This window comes from Salminus brasiliensis, chromosome 21 (assembly GCF_030463535.1).
Source record: "Salminus brasiliensis chromosome 21, fSalBra1.hap2, whole genome shotgun sequence".
Lineage (NCBI taxonomy): Eukaryota > Metazoa > Chordata > Actinopteri > Characiformes > Bryconidae > Salminus > Salminus brasiliensis.
In genome coordinates, this window is record NC_132898.1 from 12013226 (window position 1) to 12035578 (window position 22353).

Here is a 22353-nt window from a genome sequence, read left to right on the forward strand (position 1 = left end):
CTCGCTGTATTCCTGCACAAAGAAAACCTGCAGGAAGCCATACTGCCCTCTTCCTCATCTCCACTCTAGACAGCTCCGCTTCAAAGGAATACTCCAGAATTTCTGACCTGCATGTCCGGAATCAAGATTTAATTGCATCTTTGATTAAAAATAAGACCCAAAATAACAACCTTGAGAAGTTTTTTTTGCATAGCCATTACTTTAGCCTAAAATGATGAAGTGATTTCAAAATAGGTTCTTTCTATCTTTAGAGCTCACCTTAGTCTCGCATGGGTCCCATCTAGGCACTGTATGCAGTGTACAACCCAGATGGGGCCCATGTTTAATCTCCTGGTCTCATCACTGACCCTGGTAGGCACCCATATGTGGAGTCAACATTGATTCCTGGTTTATAGTACCCACACAGGTCCCACATGGACATGTTAGCTGTGAACTAGCAGTTGGAAATCTGATCCTACAATCACAACCTTTACCTTTCATTAAAAAAAATCATCCATAAAAATAAAAACTGTGAAAATGGTTCTGAAGTAATCAGAGTTGAACAAAATTTGAGAATGATCACTTAATTCCAATTCAATTCTGTTTTCAATTCTTCAATTCAATTTGAATTGCTGGGAGTAGAATTGGAATTCCATGAAATTCAAAGAAATTCATGACATGTAATTCAGATGTTTTTAACAATGAAGTATATAGTATAAATTACACAAATTAACATTAAAACATACTCAACAAAACAGATCATTAAAATTGTAATAACTTTCAAATTGTGGAAAATAATAGAACAGTACTTCCCAGAATACCTTGCTTTATCCAATTCTTCAAAAATGGTTGTCCAAAAATTATATCACATTTTGTTTGGAGTACGCTCTAGTAAAATAAGATAACTAAGGCCAGAGCTGGTTCATACTTTTGCTTTTTGTAATTACACACAAAAACACACAATAAAGGACATCTGTGCTCCTCATTTTGGTGAGCCAATTTCAACTCCTAGAAACCACAAAAAGTATCACATTCTCACTGATACGTGGTAAGAATTAATTTCTCTGAATTGCAATGAATTCAATTCCACCTCCTGCAATTCCAATATTGAAATTCTGAATTTTGCACAGCCCTGGTAGTAATTAATGGATAGATGGTATAGAACCAAATAAACTGGGACTAATTTGCATAAAAGGCCAATTCCTGAGGAAAAAAAATCTCTTGTGAAAAAAAAAAAGTTGTGCTTACAAATTCTTGCTTTGTGTTCAAGATAGGATACAGTTTTAAACAAAACTGTCAACCAACCAATACACAGGTCACCTAGTTAAATCAACGACAATGCTTATAGCAAACACATTCTTATCTAATTTTCCTGCTAGAAAGGAAACATGACAGAAGTATGAAAACCCTTTTCAATGGATTATTTACTCTCATAAAAACTCCTAAATACAACATAAAAAAACACTTTATGTATTCTTTATGTTCTGGTTTAATGTCATTTTGAGTTTCTTGGTGATCTTTCTGTACCTGCCCAGTGATTACGACTGAAAAATAGCTAAGGTAGCTAAACCGGCTTATTTATAGAAATGTTTAATGTCTGATAAACTGAACACAGTACAATAAAGGCACTATACATGGCTGTAGTTAACACAAGAATAATGGATAAAGGAATGGACAGTGAAGCTCACACACAGTTTACTGCACAAAAACTCTATTCATAACTGTGATAATGTCAAAAAATTTCATACAGACTTCACTGTCATGCCGTTTGAATGGAATCAGTGCCTGTGGCTGTGCCTATTATGGCACTTATGGGGGACAATAAAGAGGGGCTCCTCAGTGCTTCATAGTTGAGATGTCTTGCCTGCCTAGACACGGCGAACCATTCAAATAGTTCCCAAAGCCTCCAAACTTGTATAGCACAGTTATGGCTTGGATCAGGGCAGAGGCAGTGCCATGTCTACTTATATACAATAACAATACTTTGTGGACAGTTTTTAAATACTGAAATCACCACATTATGTTAAGCATTACTGCGTTTGTGTGATATGAGTAAGATCTACATATGGTGTGCAACAAGGCAATAATGACACCATTGTAAATTTACATTTCTGACCACAAAGCAGAGTCAAACCGGTTACTTGCAAACACATCCAACAGGACATGTAAAGACACTCCCTATCAACGGCCAAAAAAAGCAGTCCTTACTGCTGCCGGTGCCTGGAGGCCACCAGATGGGGGTTCCAAACACCATGGTAAAAACTTGGAAAAAAGACTTGGAACTGGTTTAGGCCTAAAACAGCCAAAACCCAATCCTTTAAAACATCCACTGGATTGGATTGAGACATCCCTAGTAGGTGCCAGAAAGCGTACTGAGAATGCGCTTTGTAACAGTGGTGCTCCACGGGCCACTGATGCCAGAGGAGAATGTTGACTCCGGCAATGGTACAGAGCAATCGTGCATGTGCCACTGTGGACCAGTTAACCTCTATAATAAACACCTTCTGTCACCTAATACAGTCCATGTCGTGAGGTCTTACTAGAGTCAATCTGAGCTAAGGGTGGTTATTCCCACTTTTATGTAGGTGGTCATATTATTCTAATATGACTGTGTATATACTTTGCTAACCAGTCACTGTTGGCCTACTTCTAATATATTTTAACAGGTCTTGGTTTTAGAAATCCACCAGCGTTCAGCAAGAACAATACGAGCGAGCAAGATTGAGATCGAGAAAGAAAATGACATAGAAAGAGTGTGCATTGTCTGGCCCGCTGTACTGAATTCATCAGTGTGTGTAGTGGATCAATGCTGGAGCCTGAAGCTTGGGGCGCGTGAGGCTTCGGGGGAACCACAACAAAGCAGGGGGCGTCTCTGGTGGGAGAACTTCAGAGGCGGCAGCTCTCTTTAGCCAGGCTCCAGCAGCATGCTTACTGCCTTTCATTCCCTTAACCCCAGCGTCAGCCTGCCCCCATGCATGGGCCTCCGCGCTCTCTGCAGTGTGTTATGTGTGTTCAGGGAGTTCGCTAAGAGGAAAGCACAGACTCTCCGCAGCTCCACTAAAGGAATCTGCAAAAAACTCGCAGCAGTTGGCTGAGAGTTTTCTTGCAGATTCCTTTAGTGGAGCTGCAAATTCTGCTTTTACTGTTGCTGTAAATTCTGGAATACTGATGCTAAAAAGCTGGGAGTTTAGATGTATGTTTAGTCTGGATATAAAGAGGTCAGTAGTGTTGAACCCATGTCAGGGTTTATGGTTATAAATAATAATCAGTAAAATCGATTGCATGACAATCATCAATTAGTAGGATTAGGTGTGTTAAGCCAGACACACACTGCACGTATTAAACATAGCTATAAAATTAATTTGGCTATAGAACCAGGCTTCATTTACAGTAGTTGAATGTGCAATACGAGATGGGTAGCAATGCCTAATTAACCGCATAAAAAAAGTTCTGATTGAGCTGTTCATATGATCAGAGGAATTTCTGACAATTGTGGTCTACCTGACATCTGTGTATTAGATCATGATTAGATTTTTGAAGCTGTACATTGTAGTTACCCTTCATTATTAATTGCGACAGACTAAATTTTACCTTTTTACCTCGCTAAAAGGCATTTTACCTTTTAGTCAGCTGGCAAATGGATGTAACAATGCATTTCATTTATATTGGAAGTCATCATTTAGCAAGTAACATGTCTCGAAGCAAGTTAAGAAACGCACCCTCTCACAATCAGCCCCAAACACAAGCACATGCTGTCTTCTTTTTCTTGTTTCAGTTCCAGTGCACAGTATTGGGAATTAGCTAAGCTTCTCTTTAGATGCTGAGGACATGTCAGCACTCTCTATGTGATTGGGAATTCTTTTTTGTGTCCATAGGGGTCATGTTCCATGTGTTGTGAGCACCCAGGTTGGTGCAGGTCAATCAGATCAATTGTGTTTGTACAGTGAAAGCATAAAAACCACCGGCTCAGGATGCACACAGGTACAGGTAATTGGATCTTGGAGTTAGTGGTAACCAAAGAACAGGATCTGACACTGCTGTCATTAGAGCAGTAAAAACAACAAATTATGCAGGGCAAAGGTAATCCAGGATCAAAATTAGGGCAGCCGGAATTAGCTAGTGGTAAGAGAATGGTTAAGGGTCTTTTCATTAATTGGTTAAATGTGCTCCGTTTATCTTGCATTACTGCATTCATATGTTCTGTGTTTTCTTTTCTGTGTTGGTCATGGCTACTGTGCTGCTGACTTTCCTGCACCTTACCAGTCTTGTGTTGGGAATTAACCAAGGTGGCTAAAGTGTAGCAATGTTGTTTCATTTGTGTTGTTCCAGTAAATTTAAACTGAATGAAGTAAACTAAAGGCTTGCTGCTAGACCATACCGGCGTGTAGCTGTGCACACTCCCCACGCTGTTCAGATTGACTGAGGCCAGGCTCTGGTCAGACAGGCTGTTGTTAAGGCTGCTTCTTGGACTGTCACTACCATCCTGGTCTGGATTATACAACGCCACCTGAAAACACAACAAATAATAACAATGAATGCATAAACAATTAATGCATTGTTGGTAGTGCTTTTAGTAGTGCAAGTGATTTTACTTAATGAATGGTGATTAAGTAATCATTTTAATTTTAAAACGGTTAAAATAATTGTGTCAATCATGTGTCTTGTGTAATGTTATGTGGTGTTTTGCACTTAAGTGCGTTGTATATTCTTTGAACATTCAGACAGCTGTACTAAACAAAATCGACACCAAATTTACAGGGTGGAAATAAATCATTCAGTAATAACAGTAATGATTAAAAAAATAATTATTAACACCGATATTCCTCAAGGGGCATTCCGAAGATGCTGTGAGGAATCAGCATGATCCAGGCATGTAGCACTGATAACAGGGGTGGAGTGGGAAAAGAGACAAACAAACAGAAACTGTCTGGCGGTTTTCTGAGGTCAGAAGAGTGGAATCCTCTCCACTTGTCACAACACTGCCGGCTGTTACATCACATGTGTTGGTGCGCGCATGAGTGTATGAAGGCTATGTATGAGTAAGTGTATAAGTGCTGCCAGTGTGCCAAAACGCTGGTCCACGCTTATGGTTTCTGGTCTTGATTAAAGGAGTAGTTAGGAGTAGTAGGAGTAATGTTGCTAACAATGAATTCAACTGCCATACTATTACGGTGTTAGCTATATTAGCTTTTTTCCAAACTAGATCCTGAAACTGTTGCTTCTGGGTTTAGCAAAAGATAATGCTAAAGCTTTTGGGACAGCTAATCAAATGAAGTTGCATATTTTACATTTTTTTTATTAACTCACTAAACTGTGTGACCTAAACTTTAAAACTGCTACAAGGAATATTTGTGAAAATGTGATTGATTAGTGTGATTAGTCTCTGACATTGACTGTGCTTTTGCAGATTTGATAGATGACACACTTAACAAAAAGCCCATGAATAACTACAGAACACCACAAGCAGGATTAGTATCAATGATCAATTGTAATACACAAGGTAAACACTACTGCACTAGCCTACGCAGGTACAGAAACAATAAATCTCACAGGCCAGATTAGCTCTATCTATCAGTTCTGGCTGATATATACAGCCTATGAAACACATAGCAGTAGTCTTGTTTTCACTGAGGTTTAGGAATTTTTGGAGGAACTGGAGTTCCAGAACTTTTTTGCAAACAGCGCAATTCCTGAACAAGTTCCAGTTCCTGTGTTCCCATCACACTGCAGTAAAGCAGACTATATGCATAAAATAACAAAAGGAATAACTCTGACTGCATCTACAACTGTTCAGTAGCAACACAACAGACATTAAAGCGGAGGGCTAAAACTGAATGAAACAAAATGGTTTTACACCTGGCTAAATTAATTACATGTTTAATGCAACATGTTGAGCAAAGCATGCACGTCTTGATGCGTCACAAAACTGATTTTCAATTTTAGTTTGATGACCTTAAACACTGCCTGATTCCAACTATTGTGGCCATCATAACCTACTACATATGCCATTCAGTCTTTGTAACTGTGGGAGGATATTCAAAAAAAGGGTTTATGGGTCTGGGCAGAGGGCCAGGTAGATTCTAACGTCTTCAGAAATGGTAAAGATAGGGTAAAGCACTCCTTCTGTAAAGGTCACGACACTGGCTGTGTCAGAACCATCAGCTCGGGAAGTGTAAATTGGTTTGGGGCAGCTCACAAAAGGTCCTTGGCGCTACGGAGACCATGACCTTTCTATCCAAAGGACGGATACAGTAAATACAGGGGAATCTGCAGCCAAAAAAACCCTAACAAAAACTCTTCACTTCAAATAGCAATCCCAATTATCATTTGAAATGCTTTACTGCAAATATGTACTGGTTGGAGAGGGAGAGTAAATAAGGCATTGGAGGATTGATATGTAAATGAACATAATGAGATCCTGAGAGAATAGCCCTACATCGAGCTTCCTGTGGTAGGAAAGGATGAATGGAATTGCAACAATGCTAGCTGTGCACACGTCACAAGGCTGCATGTCTTGGCAGCCCCAGTCTGGAGCTAAAACCACTTAGCAAGGCTCAGAGACAAACTGAGTACTGTGCACAATGCTTTGTTTTTTCCCCCCTTTTTTTTCTGGAAAGTGAGTGAGAAGAGTGTAATGAAACAGAGGGTCAGTCTGTTAGTGCTGCACCATGACTAGCATGCTAGCATGCAGGTGTATGCCGTTACATTTTGGTTACCAAAGGCAGTTGCTTTTCAGGCCTGTTTGGCTCACGCGGTGAGACTGCATGGGCAGGGAAATGTATAGGGAGATGAAGAGAACGACAGAAAAGAAAAAAATAGTCACATCATAGTCTCTTACAGAGAATTATCATTCAGGCAGAATGAATTGCCTCCCAATCCTATTATTCATCTCACATCAAAAGGAGAAACATAATAGATCTAGGCTGCATCGGATGGAGGGGGAGGATATCATGGCCTTATTTGCATACTACAACCTTTTTCCAGCCACTAACCCACAGATCCTCTGTGGGTTGAAGGCATAGACACAGGCGAAAAATTTAATCACACTGAAAACGGTCACATTTACAATCAAACCTAGGCACGGCGCACGAGTATAAATGTTATGTGTAATTAAGCCATAAAAGAAGATTTTAGCTCTAAGCCTTTCACCACGACTGACCACAATCTATTTTTACTCCCTGTACCTATAAAGCAGGAGTTATTTTTTTCCCTGAGAAATGGAGAAAAAAAATCTCCCTGTGCTGTGGTTAGCTAGACACCCCAAAAAGCAGACGCCTACACGTTACAGCAGGGCACGACACGCACTCAGACGGAAAGGAGGCGCAGGGTGAGAAAGGAAAGGGGCAAACAAATCCACTACAAATACTCCTGGGTGTTTGCTGGTGGAACAGAGTGCTAGGCCTATATTTAGCCATGAATTAAAGTCAAAAGCCAGCGGTGTCTTTTACACAGGAAGACTAATCTGCAGCATGAGACGTGGATTATGAAATCAAAGAGAAATCCACCCAGGTGCATTAGACAATGGCACACACTGTAGAGAAGATTCCCCTTGTCTGGGATTTAAAGATGATGGTGAAACAGAAGGGCGTGAGCAGTGCAGTGAAGGAGGAGAAAAAACAAATGACAGCAGATTTTTCACAGTTTCGATCCAGTTCTGTTGCCTGAATTTGTATTTATTATTTTTTTTAATATCAAAGAAAATGTCTGCGGTACTCTGAACAGAAGAGAATGAAGGTGCTCTTTGGTCAGAAATATACCCTCGAAAAAGAAGGCATTCTTCCATCAATAACATTTTAACATCGAAAAAACATAATGAGCAATGATAACAGTTGCTAACTTGATTTTGCCAATGCTGCGTCGGAGATTGGCTTGTAAGTGGAAGGTTGGGCCTCGGAGTTAAGTCGTTTTTGACCTCTAGGTGCTTAAGGGGGGGGGGGGGGGGGGGATACCCCTTTGATTTGACTCTAAGCTGAGGACACTATCCTCCTTCCTATCCATTCCTTCTTCATCAAAGGATGGACATTTCAGATTACAAGCCCTAGTCAAAGGCAGCATAAGTTACCAACAGCAGAACAGACTTCACAGCATTAACTACAACACTAGCTATCTAGAGCAATTAGCTACACAATCAAAACTGACACCTAACCAGAATCAGCCAGAATTAACATTACTTAATGAAGCTGTGTCCTTAGTTTAACATAAGTGAATCAACACTACCTTTTTCAGAGACATTGTGAAGACAGTAATTTATCGGCACAACATCTAGTAGTTCTTATGAGTTCTTGGGGCTCATGATGAGTGAACAGAAGCCAACGCATTACTGGGAACTACAGTGACGCCTGTACTGTAGGCGGCCAAGTGGAACATTTGTTTGACACTTTTGTTTTTACAGTCGAGTTTCCAAGTTTTGCTTTGTGTGGGGGAAACGCCATGGGACAGTACTTTGTACATGTACACGGTGTTAAAAATAAATAAATAATAATAAAAAAACAACTATATTCTGCTTGTGTGTGGACACATCCATGGAAGGCAAAAGAGCATGGCTGGCAAAGGAGAACATTTCACTTTCTGCAGAGTGTATTTTGTAAAATTCAGAAATAAACAAGCTTTTGGACATTCACGGTCAGGATGTCACATCCTGTTTAGCGGGACTTTCATGGCAAGTAACAACACATGCATTCCAGTAAAATACTGTTAAAAGGCTCAATGTGTGAATGACGCAAAGCCAGACTTTCAGTGGTAAAAGTACTAGTAAATCCCTCACAAGTCGCTGGGGATTTTAAGTATAAAAGGGACGCACATCACAACTCACAAGATGTTGTTATATTTTTCAACAATATCACTGGTGTTGCTCATTACATGGTTCAGAAAGACTGAGACAAAAACTGCAGAGGAGCTGGCAGGCAGAGTTTGAGAGTGTGCAGAATGACCGAAGCTGGCCGAGCTGAGCTGTGGTAAGCTGAGCTCTCATTGGCCTGCAGTGGCAGGCGGGAAAGCCAGAGAAAGAGGGAATTCCTGTGGCTTGGCACGGATCAGCGAGAGAGGCGTGGCCTGCTGTGTTTACAGCACTATCACTGAGAAACAACCTCTCCAAGGAGAAACGGCACTCAGATCTGTTGTTTTCCACTTTGTCTCTTGCTTGTTTCACTTTTGTTCCATCAACATTTACAGCGGAAGGAGGGAAAAAAGTTGAGAAGATGGAAGAAGGGAGTTTGGTTACAACATGGAACTGATCCGAGTTAGGCCTTACACTGAAACAAAGTTGTCCCCTTAAAACTGCAGTCTTATTATGCTGCTATTAATATTATTGACTACAGATTATTTTATTTACCCGCTAGTAAAATGTGCATGTTTTGTAGCTATGATGGTGAGCAACACAGACTATTTTGGTTTAATGGATTAAACTGTGGAGAGAAATCGTGTGACAGAACAGTAGATTCAAACTCAAAGCTAATTGTTAATAATAAATAACAATAAATAATCTCATTTATTTTCTGAATCTATCCCAGCAGAAAAACGTCATGTATTGCAAAAAATTCCGATTCAAACCAATTATAGAGAGCCTCTAAACAACCAGTGTATAGTAATTGTGCAAAATGCATTGCAACAAGAAGCTGATGTCAACCCATTATGCCACTCTTTCAAAGTGCTTTCAAACTGTGTTACTGTTTACCTGATTCAGGGTGTTTGTAAAAGTCAGAAAAATGTAATATCTGTAAAGGGCAGGGGACGAGGAAAATGTCAAACCAGACACAGTTGTTGTGTAATAACCACAATTAATTTTTTTTTTTTTTTTATAAAGGTGCAACAGAAAGAACTTACTCTGTATTTTAAATTGTGCTTTGGTGTCTAAATAGAAGGTATATGACTTTGGTTGGGGGGAAATGTCTAGATGTAATTTTTACATGCTAATTTACAAGCCTATGATTTGGCCCTAGGATAAAACAAGCTGAATTTCCTTTTATGGTGGCCTCATCACTCATGGCTCACAAAGAATCAACAGGTCTAGCCACAACTTTAGTGTAGGCATAATTATAGCACTGTAACAAAAACATTGTAATTACCCAATAATGCTGCTATTCTGTGGGCTAGCTGAATCTCCTCTGAAATGCTTACAGGCAAGCTTTTAGCCTAGCACGGATACCCACTCGCCTCCCGTGCTTTTGCTTGCACACACCGCTTTTTTTCTTATGCAAGATTTGAATTTGAATGAGGAGAAAGGTGTTTGACTGAATGTGCTGAGCTTTCCATATTTAACTATGGCAAAGCAAACATAGTTTTCTATTCTATAGTGCCTTTAAATGGGCACAGTAACAGATCACTGCTCAATGGCTTTACGACCACTGTTAATGTAACATTCCTCTGGTCATTTCAGAATAACAAGAGACTACAGCACATTTTGATATGTTCATTTGAACATCGTAGTGATCTACGATGTTTCCTAGGAATAATAAGGATTGTGGGAGACTATTGTCCAAGAAATTGCATTTTTCAAACCAGATACCGACAAAAATGCCCAACATACTCAAACACAAATATTCATTTGTTGGCCGTTAACAGTTCAGTTCTGATTACTGTTGATTACTGATTTATTTAAACAGAGGAACAATAAAACACGATTGCTGTGTAACGCTCCTTTCTATTCATGGCTGTTCTTGCTCAAAAAGTTTGTGATACAAGCAAAACTAGTTCTTCACAAACAAATGTGATGACAGCAACAAGAAACTGCGTTGCCAGATTTCACAACAGAAATAGCTGCCTTTTCACTGTCAATCTTAAAGCGCTAAAAGGGACCACGCTGCTGTTGCTGTAGGAATAAAGTTAGCCAGCCCCACTCCACAAAGAACAAACTTTCTATTACTAAAACTAACATACACAATCACACAACACACCCCAACATGCGGTTGAGCGCACACATACTTCACACACACACACCAAAAAAAAAACAAAAAAACAAACAAAAAAAACTTTCCTTGGTCCTCCCCCAAAACTCTGTGGTTAATATGAAATTCTGTTGGTTTAATGCCTGGAGTAAATTAATAGCTGATGCTGCAAGGCACTTTAAAAGCACTCCAGAGAGAGCTGCCTGCACCAGGCCAAGAGTGAAGGCCTTAAGGTTAAAAAGCCTATTTAAATTTCAGAGTGGTGCGTTCCCTGCCTCTTTGTGCTTTTCTACATAGTGGAGCCGCTTAGGACAGGTTAGAGAGTGATGCCCCTTTAAGTGTTCCACCTGGGAGTATTGTACAGGTACGGAGGCTTAGAGAGTTATAAGAACCTGAGTTTGTAAAGCTTCGCATTCAGCGCCAACACTACAGTACTGACCTTCATACTTCACATACAATATATATAAACACTCCAATAAAAGCTGAACATTTACAAAGTGCACTGTGCTGCATACAGAGGCTAAGTGCAGTGTGGATGGCATACAGATAGGTTCATATTTAAGAAAAGAAGTTTTAGTGACTGTGAAACAGGGCTGCACAATACATTGTACGCACTGCACTATACACTCACTAAGCACTTAGTAACACTATAGGCTAACACATTCAACACTATAAACTTAATCCTCCATGGAATGGATTCCACAAGATTTCACATAAAGTTCCTTCATGTTTTCTAGAGCAATTTAACACTGCAAATCTTCTGTTCTACTGCATCCTGAAGGTGTTCTTTAAAAATCAGACCCAGAGACTGGGAAGGTCACTGAGAAACACTAAACCCATAGTCATGCTCATTAAACCAGTTTGAGACAATTCAGCCCCACTCTTTTCATATCAATGGTTCTACAATGTTTTAATATAGAAAGAATTCTTGTGAATGCCACAAGCCAAAAATGTAGCCATTTTAAATAATAACAATCAGGATGGACATTAAGTTATAAAAGCAATCAGCAATGTATTTTAGTGTAAGCCAGGGTTTCTCATAATAGGCCAGATTTTAATTGTGTATAAATGTATACCCCTATAACCCACACCTGGCATTAGGCTTGGTGTTAATAGGTTCATGTTTATCTGCTCCAGAGAGTCTTATTCCATTGGCAACACTTCTCTACAAGGACCAGACAAGCTGTGTGTGCTCACTTGCACATCTGCGTCAGCAATGAGTGATGCTTAAAGTAGCAGAATGAACTTATTTGGGGTGTCCACAAAAGTAGACATAGTAGCATAGATAATCTCCAAATTACAGCCAACTTGTAACGGATTCAACTACTGGAATCCGTACTGGTGTGTGGCTGTGGTATGGGAAACTACTGAAAGTAGGAAAGTACTGAAACTGAACAAGAATATATATTACTTCAGATTTTAGATAATACAACTATTATGTAAAATTATGTTGTATATACAAAATAAAAAAAAAAACATCCCTTGTAACAGAAAATGACACACAAGCCAGAGCAGTAAGCCAGAGAGGACACAGAAAAAAACAGCAATAAAAAACAGCATAAATTAAGTAAAAAACTGAAACTGACTACTGAAAGTAGTATGAAACGATATAGACATTCTGAGTAGAGTCAGACTGAGTCAGGGAGGATGTCTCAACTATGATTCCCAGCCAAAGCATGGAATGTGCTGAAGTCCACTTATGTTTATGATTATTATGCAAATAAATGTTATGTTCCTCTCCAGAGAATTTTACAGCAATGCTAGGCTATCCCACTCTACCTGAAAATACAGCTCATGTGAAAAAGTGTGCCCGTGTTCCAGGGAATATAACATCTAAATAAACATATCTTTAACATGATTCTAACACATGTTTAGGCAACTCACAAACACAAAATATAACAGGTTAAATATAAGATCAAAGGCTCAAGGTGCATTACAACGAGTAATCTAGAATAGAAGTAATCCCAGTATGAAGTAACAATCACAGCAGAATTGTCATTCAGCCTTGCTGTGTGAAAACGGTCAGACCCCAATAGACAGAAACAGCAGATTAAAGCCTACCTTGTTAGTCACAGTGTTGATTGCCAGCGTCGGAGAGGCACTTCCAGAGATGATGCAGTCCATTCCCAGGGAATCTGACTCCAGGCTGTAGGGTGTGGACGCCTGCAAAGGAACCAGAAGCTACGATTAAAGAACCAGCTCAGCAAAAGATCAAATGTACACAGTTTAGCATGTGTGCCCTATATGCAGTCCATGTATTGGCTTTTAATAAGATGACCAAAAGCATAAGCTTCTTCATACAGTGTCCAAATGAACCACATAAAGTCTAAGTGAGATTACTCGACATAGCAGGTTTAAAGCATATAGTTTGCACAATGCTAATTTGTGCACATGAGCTTTTATTATTTTCCTCAAAGCTTCAGCGCTAATCTAAAGAAGCAATACATTTGAATATGATGTGAATATGAAGAGCTTTATTTTGGGGAAAATGCGGCAACATATTAATAAAAAAATTTAAAGCACCATTGTTTTTCTTGCTCCTGGTCTCCCCCTATAGTCATGAAGCGGAACCCGTACTTTGGACCAACCCTAAAGGAGGACACGCTTACATGCATTTCTGAACTTTTGAGAGATACAGAAGTCACTGAAAAAAGCATGTGGACTGACATGGTAGATTAATATTACAGGATTTTACACAAATTTGGCTTGTGTTACGCAGTGTTACGTGGTTTTTGCCAGCGCTGTCCTTCCCGTTTTACCAGTTACAGAGAGCAGATATGAGCATGCCAAAGTCCAGAGGAGCATTCTTTTAAGGTCTTTTTTAAATTTTTTTATTTTTTATTTTTTAAAGCTACATAGCGTTGCTTTACACCAGGTAGATGACAGACACGTCCAGAGTCCTTGGAAATGGTATAAGAGGAGGCTGAGCTTTGGCTGGAAAACAGAGCCATACAGGCCAAAGAGATGCAGAACAATCTGGAGCGTGTTTGATTACTACATGTTCAAGGGGATTTGATATTACCTTGGTGAATTAAAGTCAAGGCAAGCTCGCATGCACTTAAAAATAAATAAATAAATAATGCAGCAAGCACTTATGAATAACAAGAGAGCAACACCTTTATTTAGGTCAAAATTGGAAGCATTCTGCCAGGAGATGAAGAGCAGAGGAGAAGTGCTCTGTGCTCTTGCTGAGGAAGATAACTCCAGCATGCCTGTCTCCAAAAACTGCTTATTATAAGAGGATTGCCCGGCAACAATGCGATTTTTAATTCATGATAAACATAAATGAGATTTTACTAAGTCACATTTTTAACGTCTGTGAATGTCTTAAACGAGACAGCGGGAGAGGAAGGGGGGAGGGGGGGAAAAAAAAAGAGAAAGAGAGAAGGTGTGTGTGAGTGTCGCCATAAAAATACACTAATAGAGTACATATGTGCATTGTGCATACACACAAATGTAAACACGTAAATACACACAGTCCATTTCCCTCGCATCCTTCCTTCAATATTCTGAGACAAAAAGAGGGCGTAATTGGAGGTTTTTGATTTGCGTGAATGGAGACCACATGCGTGAGCGCGCGTGTGTGTGTGTGTGTGTGTGTGTGTGTGTGTGTGTGTGGCCTAAGGGCAGAATGACTGATCCTCTTACTAAAGCCCACAGCTCTGCATTTTTACCAGCCCAACTGAATACAATGCCTGACACACACACGAACACACGTACACCATAGCCATGAACGCAGTCAGCAGTAAGGATGCCCCCAGTGTCGGATTCTGAGAACTGGTCATAAAAAAATGGGAGGATTCAATGTGTCCTCACATAAGGGGCAGGGCTTAAACAGAGATGTTCACAAGTCGCTTAATGCGAGACAAGTGTCTGTAACTCTGGAGTGTGAGTCCAGTCTCTGGGGTGTGAGTACGAACAGTGTCTCAAGAACGCAAACCTGGGGGAAGTGTATAGTCTCTGGGTGCAAGTTCGAGAAGAGTACCCAGGGTGCAAGTCTGAGACGAGTGCGGAGTCCCTGGGGTGCCATTCAAAGTAGAGTCTCTAGGGTGCATTGAGTTTCTGAAGTGTGAGTCTGGGTACGGTGTATGTGGAGCAAGTTCGTGTAGAGTCTGTATGATGAGAGTCTCAGAAGCGTGGAGTCTCAGGGGTGCAACCTCAAGTGGAGCCTCTGGAGGGAGAGTCTGAGATGAGTCTCTGGAACCTGAGTAGAGTCTTTGTGGTGCAAGTATGAGTAAAGTCTCAAGAGTCCGAGACTGGAGTGCGAGTCCGAGAGTAGAGTCTTTGGGCTGTGATTCTGAGACTGGTATTGGGGCGGAAGTTGGGACACGACACTGTCAATGCACTGATATTACCATATAGCAACTCACATTTCACAAAGCACGTTAGTAAAAGTTTGCTTCAATTGCAAGTTGGTAAATGTTTCATAGGGTAATGTTAGGATTTTGTTAGTCCTCTGTTACTGATTATTTTTTCAACTATTAACTGGTTAATCAACAAATTTAAATTTCCGTATTGTCTTCAGTTCCACTTTCTTTGCTGCTGACATCATTCAATGTTCCATCTGTACAACAAGCAATTTCTTTATGTTGCAATGGACCAATAGAAGATGTTGTCCACTATGCTGACCATATGAAAATGAAAGAAAATTACAAAAAAAAATTCTGTCTCAGAAATCGGAGGTCCACTCTGACAAAACTATGCAACTTTTCATCTCTCAGCATGTCTACAGTCAGCAGGACAGGAGCTCCAATCTCACCCGCAGCCCAGATCGCTTCTGAGCCGCTACACAGAGGTGGACAAAATGATGTAAGATGCCTCTAAGGCAGGTCAACCTGGGAGCCGCTCCTAGCCGCGTGTTTCAGCCAGCGCCGCTCATAAATAATGAAGGCAAAAAGCTCCAGCTGAAAATAACCAACGCAGAAACTCTGCATTAATTGATGTTTGCTAAAAAAAAAAAAAAAAACAGGCTGCAGAATGCAATGTATGTAATAGCTGCCTGGGGCATAGTTTATTAATAAGCTGGACCCTCTTCTACAAGATAAGCTGAAGCCACACAGAGAGGCTGTTATATAAAAAGCAAGTTGCAACGAGCATCCAAAATGGCAAACCTCTGTGTGAGTCTCAGTGTGTGTGTATACATGTGTAAGCTGAAGGGATGTGAACGTACTGAAATACCTCCACCCATTCTAGTGGAGTATCAGAAAGGGTGAGAAAACAACCTAAAGTAAAACAACTACATGTCATACCAAGACCGAGGAAGAGTATTTAGCTGGGTCTTTTCATTTGGGAGAATCTTTAATTTGTGAATATCAATGAGATTAGTGATTTTAATCAAGTACAAATATGGTATGTGGGATCTTTTCTTCAGTTTGACAGTAATTAATAAAGTGAACGATTTTCTGTTAAGTCCTTTTTAGACATGAACCCAGAACTTTTCCAGACTTTACCTGAAGGGGCTGTATGTGTGAATGCATACGTCTGCATTACCCTGAATTTATCCTGCCAGTCCCCTAGTACAAAGTCTGGGTAATGTCAGAGTGAGCCCATGTGTAAACAGAGCAGGTAATTTTCCGGTGAATTCACAGTCATGCCGTACCCTCATGCACATGCTAGAAATTAGCTGCCCGTTGCCTAAACCATGCGGAACATTTCCTATAGAGAGAACTTGTCTAAAACAAAAGAAATATCTCTGGCTGTACACAACACGTGCGAAAGGGCAACTGCGGAAAATGTCCAAACCTGATTCCCCGGACATTTCCTGGAGTTCATATGTGAAAACAACTTAGTTGGCTAAACCTGAAGCTCTCTCAGTAATAGCTACAACGATCAGTTGACAAAGTATGTTTTTTCAGTTCTCAGTCCTCTGGTCCTCCAAGAATGATGAAAGAATTAAAATAAAAAATGAAGAGATAATCATTAAAGAAAGAAAGCTTTTTGGATCATCAAAAATGTCAAAGGGGTTCCAAAGTATGTAACTATCAAGGATGGTGGCACAAGAAATATGGACATCGAGCAACGTGGACGGTCTGGCGTTACGGTGCACATGCCATGCCTCGTCTGATTCTGGGCGTGCAGTATGCAGTATGCAGTAAGCAGGTATGAACCAGCCTTTAAGCTCCAAGGCCTTAGTATGCCAAATTTAGATTTGCACTGTATTGTGGGAATTGTAGTGGATTTACAGGTATTGCTATGGTAACAAAAGTTTTGTTGGGTTCTTCCCTGCCCCCTCACCCTCTCTTAGTGTGCATATAGAGAATGGCTCACAGTCTTCCATTTGTCTTTTCTTTCTTTATTCTTTACCACTCACTGTTCTGTTTGCAGTGAACGACTGAAAATAAACATCAAGTTTCTCCAACATCATCTTTCAAATCATGGTGGACTGGTCAAAGACAGTGTTGTTTATTACCTGTGGGGTATGTGTGCAGAATATGCTAATGTTCACATTTTACTGCTCAATTAATACACTACATTAACATCGCACTGACTACCTCAGTGACTGCTGTCTAAATTCTTCTAAATTAAAATAAACCTGTTAGCTTTATGCACAAGAGAAAACCTCAAAACTAATTCAGCAACAACAGTTTACAGTTAGCCCCTTTAACACTGAACTGAATATTTGCTACACAGTAGTCGAACACACTAAGCCCAGAAATACAACCCAATAAAAATGACAACAAATATAAACCTTCACAACCTGAATTGAACCCTTAATCTTCACTAACTCATATTTAGATTGCCATTAAACAATCAAACAAACTATTTTGCATTGTTTAGCATGTAACTAGTGAATAAAATAAGCAACATGGAAATGTGGACTTGTGGAAATGTGGAAGCTTAAGGGGTTAAATGTGCTACAATCGAGGTAGATCCATTTGCTGCCAACAACAGAAATGGTGCGTGGTGTGTGCGGTTTTGAAGCAGTGTTTGCAGCGATGAAGAATTACATCCTGTGAGCCATGCAGGAGCATCAGTGACGTTCAGTTGGAACCATGTGAGACTCTGACTGTGTTCAGGGCTTTGATCACTCCCAGACTCCGGCTAATGAGCTGTGTTTGGCCAAAGAATGTGTGTATGTCTGAAAACTGACCACCAGGGGGTCCCTGAGATCACACATTTTATACAGCCTATATGTACAGATAAACACCCACACTCAGCACACATACTCTTACCCGTTCTCCAGACCGTGGCCTCTTCTTGGGCCGTGTGGGCAACGTGTCCTCCTTTGGATTGGTGTCAATTGCCCAGTACGAACCCTGCAAATGACAACAGGAAACTCAGCGTTAAACCCAAAATGGCACAGAGTACTCGAGCCACACTTTATTGAAAGCTTCGCTCTGAAACTTTTTAAAAAGTGCAGAAAGTTCACAAAGTTTTTAACTGAGCAAGATAATCATCTGAGAGGTGCAGCAGCATGTTCGATTCAGTTCTGCCAATGAGAAAAGGCAAGATTTTCAAGAATTAGATTTCAGGTTGCTTTTTTTTACTCAAGCACTGTCCATCATGTACAGCTTTCAGCTCATCAAAGTTTTAGTGAGCTCATTTGTAAGCCCATCATGTCAGGAAGACATTCATGGAGAAGCCAGGTTTTCTCCATCACCTCTCTCTCTCTCTCTCTCTCTCTCTCTCTCTCTCTCTCTCTCTCTCTCTCTCTCTCTCTCTCTCTCTCTCTCTCTCTCTCTCTCTCTCTCTCTCTCTCTCTCTCTCTCTCTCTCTCTCTCTCTCTCTCTCTCTCTCTCTCTCTCTCTCTCTCTCTCTCTCTCTCTCTCTCTCTCTCTCTCTCTCTCTCTCTTTTTCTCCCTCTCTCCTGCCCTTCTCCTGAGCCTTGGCTGAGGCAGGTAAAATGCTAAGCCCCACCTGAAGCCTCCTCTTCCTCAGCCTCTGCTTTATTGATTGCCCCTGCTCTGGGCTGGACACAGAGGTGTTGGGCTTTCTGCTCAGGTTTTGCTCTCGGATAATCAGGCAGAGAATAGCACACCTCAGGTTCGGGGCTGCAGGTATCCAAACACATGAGACCCTGGCTGAATAATTTATCTTTGCATTCTTCCCATTTAATTTATTTTTCAATAGTGCTGCTCTTCACCCTGCAAAGCCAAAGGCAACAATGGCTCAAAAAAAGGGTGGTCAAAAATGAAATCTCACCCCTAGGCCTGGGTTTTGTTTTTAAATATTTTATATTACATGTGATAAGATCTCAATTGTCGGGAGAAGGCGAGATCAAGACCTTTAAATTACTTGTGCACAAATTCTTGTAAAGCTGTGAGAACAGCTGAATGCAAGCAGGATACACATTTTGCTTAAGAAAAAAAGAAATCCATATGTGTACCCTTTAGAGCAACTTTGGGGTGTGCGTATTGGCCCAATCAGGGCTGAACAATATTGTTTATTATAGCATAATCAGTTTTAACAATAATAATAAGATGATTACAATATGCATATAAGCCTCTGAACGATCCATTGTCTGTGACATGCAATTTTTTTTAATACATCATCTGTAATCTGAAGCAATATTTTCAGAGTATGGCATTCAGTCTAAAAGGGTTTTCTGATTCCTCTATGAAAAGTGCTCATTATCAACACTTGCTTTTCATTGCAATATGCTACCTAGGTGTGATGACAGCCTAAAAACTATTCAGCCAATAGCTGGAAGCAGAAGCAACATCACATCTTGCCTTAAAATGCCCTCCGGGGACTTAATGAGCAGGGCCTTAGAAACTGCCTGATGAGAAGATGGACCATAATAAACATCTATCAAAACGGCAAGCTAAACAATTAGCCATCCAAATGTGAAAACATTTATGGTCAAATGATGATCGCTTTGCAGCGGTCAACCAATGTCAGAAACAGCAGGGCAAAGAAGCACTGAACCAAGCGCATTAATTAAACATTCAGCGAACTTAATCGCTATTGAGGCGTTCCTGATGAAAATGCCATTAAATCGCTGCAACTAATGAAAAGAAAAACGTGTCTGGAAAGTAGTGCAAGATCGAAAGGTAGAGCAAAAAATAGCACAAATGAACAGTCATATAAGCCAAACATGTGACGAATTATCCTCCGGAAATAGAGGGGAGGGGGGGGGGGGTTCTAATGAAATAATGCATGAACAATCCAGCCAACAATGATTAATGCCACAGGCTGTGAGTGGGGTGCTACTATACAGTAAAGCAGATTAGATTAGTACAGCTCCTCGGCATCGAATCATTTAACTGACACCAAGACGCGACCTCATCATTCACTCCTAATCCCTCTTGCAGCATCACCTCTGCAGAGACACGCCGCTACTGCCATCCGCACAGAAAAAAAAAAAAAACCTCCCCACGCTGTTATTGTTCTCATAAAAGCGCAGATGCATAATCATCGCAAGTTTCTGAAGGACAGCTCAAGGTGAGGGAGAATGATGGCAATCAGTTACTATATCTTCACCACTCTGTTGAAATGAGGCTCTGCCACTCCGGCAGAGGAAATGGAGGGAAGGCTGGGTAGCGTTTCTTTTAATTAGCTGAAAAATCTTAAAGTGAAAGCCCTTGGGATGGAAGTTTCTGCCTACTTTAACTCCTTCCCCCGAGACCAGGCAGAAAAAAAGGGGGAAAAAAAATGTAAACCCATGAAAAGAGCACTTACATTATTCAGACATATACAAGACCGTGCGGAAGTCTCAACAAATGTTGCTAAGAAAGTGATTAGTCCTGTTTGAAACATGGTTAAACATCATTTAACACCAGAATACACTGAATAACTGCATCCTTTCCACTACAATAAGCCTCCCTCTCAATTACCTACATATCACATTAGCTCACGTCCTCAGAGATAAAAGCAACAGTAATTTGACATTTAACATTTCAAAATTTACATAAAGGCATCCCCGTTATTTCACAAGGGGAAATCAACGTGCTACTGACGTTGACTGACATGACTCAAAAAGGGTCAATTACGTATATGCTTCCTGCTTTTCTGAAGCTCAACACAACACTAGATGTAGGGCCAAATCAAGCTTTAAAAAGATCAATTACAAAACACAACACTATGCCATAAAGAAGTGCGTTTAGTCGAGTGTTCATCAGGATGAGTTTTGTACTGTTATAGAGGGCAGTCGGAGAATGCAAAACATGCACCCTGACAACTCAGTGAGAAGTGCTGATTCATTGGGAAGGTCAATCTGAATCAATTTTTAATCGAGCCATCGATTTTAATCAATTAGTTCTAACAGCCGTAGCTGGACATTCCCTCTTCAACATCCTTTCAGCATTCATGCTTCTGAAATGAGGGCACTCTGGAGCAAACATGATTGATTCTGTCCAAATTTTATGTTGATGGAGTTACCGCAATGCTAAGAGGGCCATACTTTCTTGCATCCTGCATGAATACTGAGGTAAGGTTTTTATCATCTTTTCTGCCATCTCTCTGAAAGACATGCTCCTGTTACTATCTCGAGCTAGCAGCAGGCCCCATATTCCTGCCGTATTACAATATTGATGGAACATATCAAGAGAGCCCCGCACGGCTTTGAAGTTTTTCTTCGGGGGGTGGCGAGAGAGGCAAATTCCAAATTGAACATTAGGGATGCAAGCTTGTTGGCCGCGCATTCGGCATCGAATCCATACAGCAATAGATTATTTTGTATTTAGTGGAGCAGCTCCCAGGAGTGTCAATATCAGAGGATTACAGCAAAACATGAAATTAGCATTCAGTCCCCATCCTCTGACATGCCTCAGTACCACTCTTTATGCCTCACTGTCTGCGTCTGAGTGCGCGTGCGTGCATGAGCGTGCGTGTTTGTACGTTTTTTTATATTCTTAGGACAGAAACTCTTAGGCTTTGTATGAAACATAGAACCATCCTGTTGGCCTGGCCGATTGTCCATGTTTTTGTCTGACTTGCTCATTGTAAAAAGCGCAAAAATAGCAAAGAGGTTAATATTAAGATTGCAATATGTATTTTATACACCCACATGCACATAGTCACCAAGCACTTATTAGAAACACTAGTTAACTTACTGATTTATGCAATTATCTTATCAGCCAACCACATGACAGCAGGGCAGTGCATAAAATTATGCAGATACAGGCCAGCAGTTTCAGCTACTGTTCACCCAACAACCAGCAGAAGAGGGAAAAATGTAATAAGTGATTAAGTATTTCTAATAATAATATACGTTTTAGAACACCCTCCATTTGTTCAGTAGTCAACTGTCAGCATTGCATGCCTACCCACGCAAGCCTGCTTTGCTTGTTTTGCCATCTTAGCGTTGACCTGTCAGACCTGCAGCTCCAAGTCTTCTCTTCACAGTTGAAACCGAGACCTGGTTCAGTGTTAAGATGTGCTACCAGGTGTTGTCATGCGAGCTGCCCATCACACAAGGTGCTGACTCTCAGAAACTTGTCTTCTGATGAGGCTGTGGATGCGAGTCTGTCAGACCTCTTCCTGTACCAGACCTCTTTACTTGTCTATAGTTTTAACAAGCTTTTTGATGTAGGAAACTGTCCTCAACATT

At 40.6% G+C, this 22353-nt stretch overlaps 1 protein-coding gene across 2 annotated transcripts in view; it reads right to left on the reverse strand.

Moving 5' to 3' along the window:
* foxj3 (forkhead box J3) overlaps positions 1 to 22353 on the reverse strand; it is a 111436-nt gene that overhangs the window by 14353 nt on the left and 74730 nt on the right. For both annotated transcript variants that reach the window (XM_072665682.1, XM_072665683.1), the window contains 3 exons: positions 18035 to 18118; positions 12924 to 13025; positions 4358 to 4486 (listed from right to left, as the gene is read on the reverse strand). In XM_072665682.1, the coding sequence (XP_072521783.1) occupies positions 4358 to 4486; positions 12924 to 13025; positions 18035 to 18118 (315 nt within the window). The remainder of the gene's footprint in view (positions 1 to 4357; positions 4487 to 12923; positions 13026 to 18034; positions 18119 to 22353) is intronic.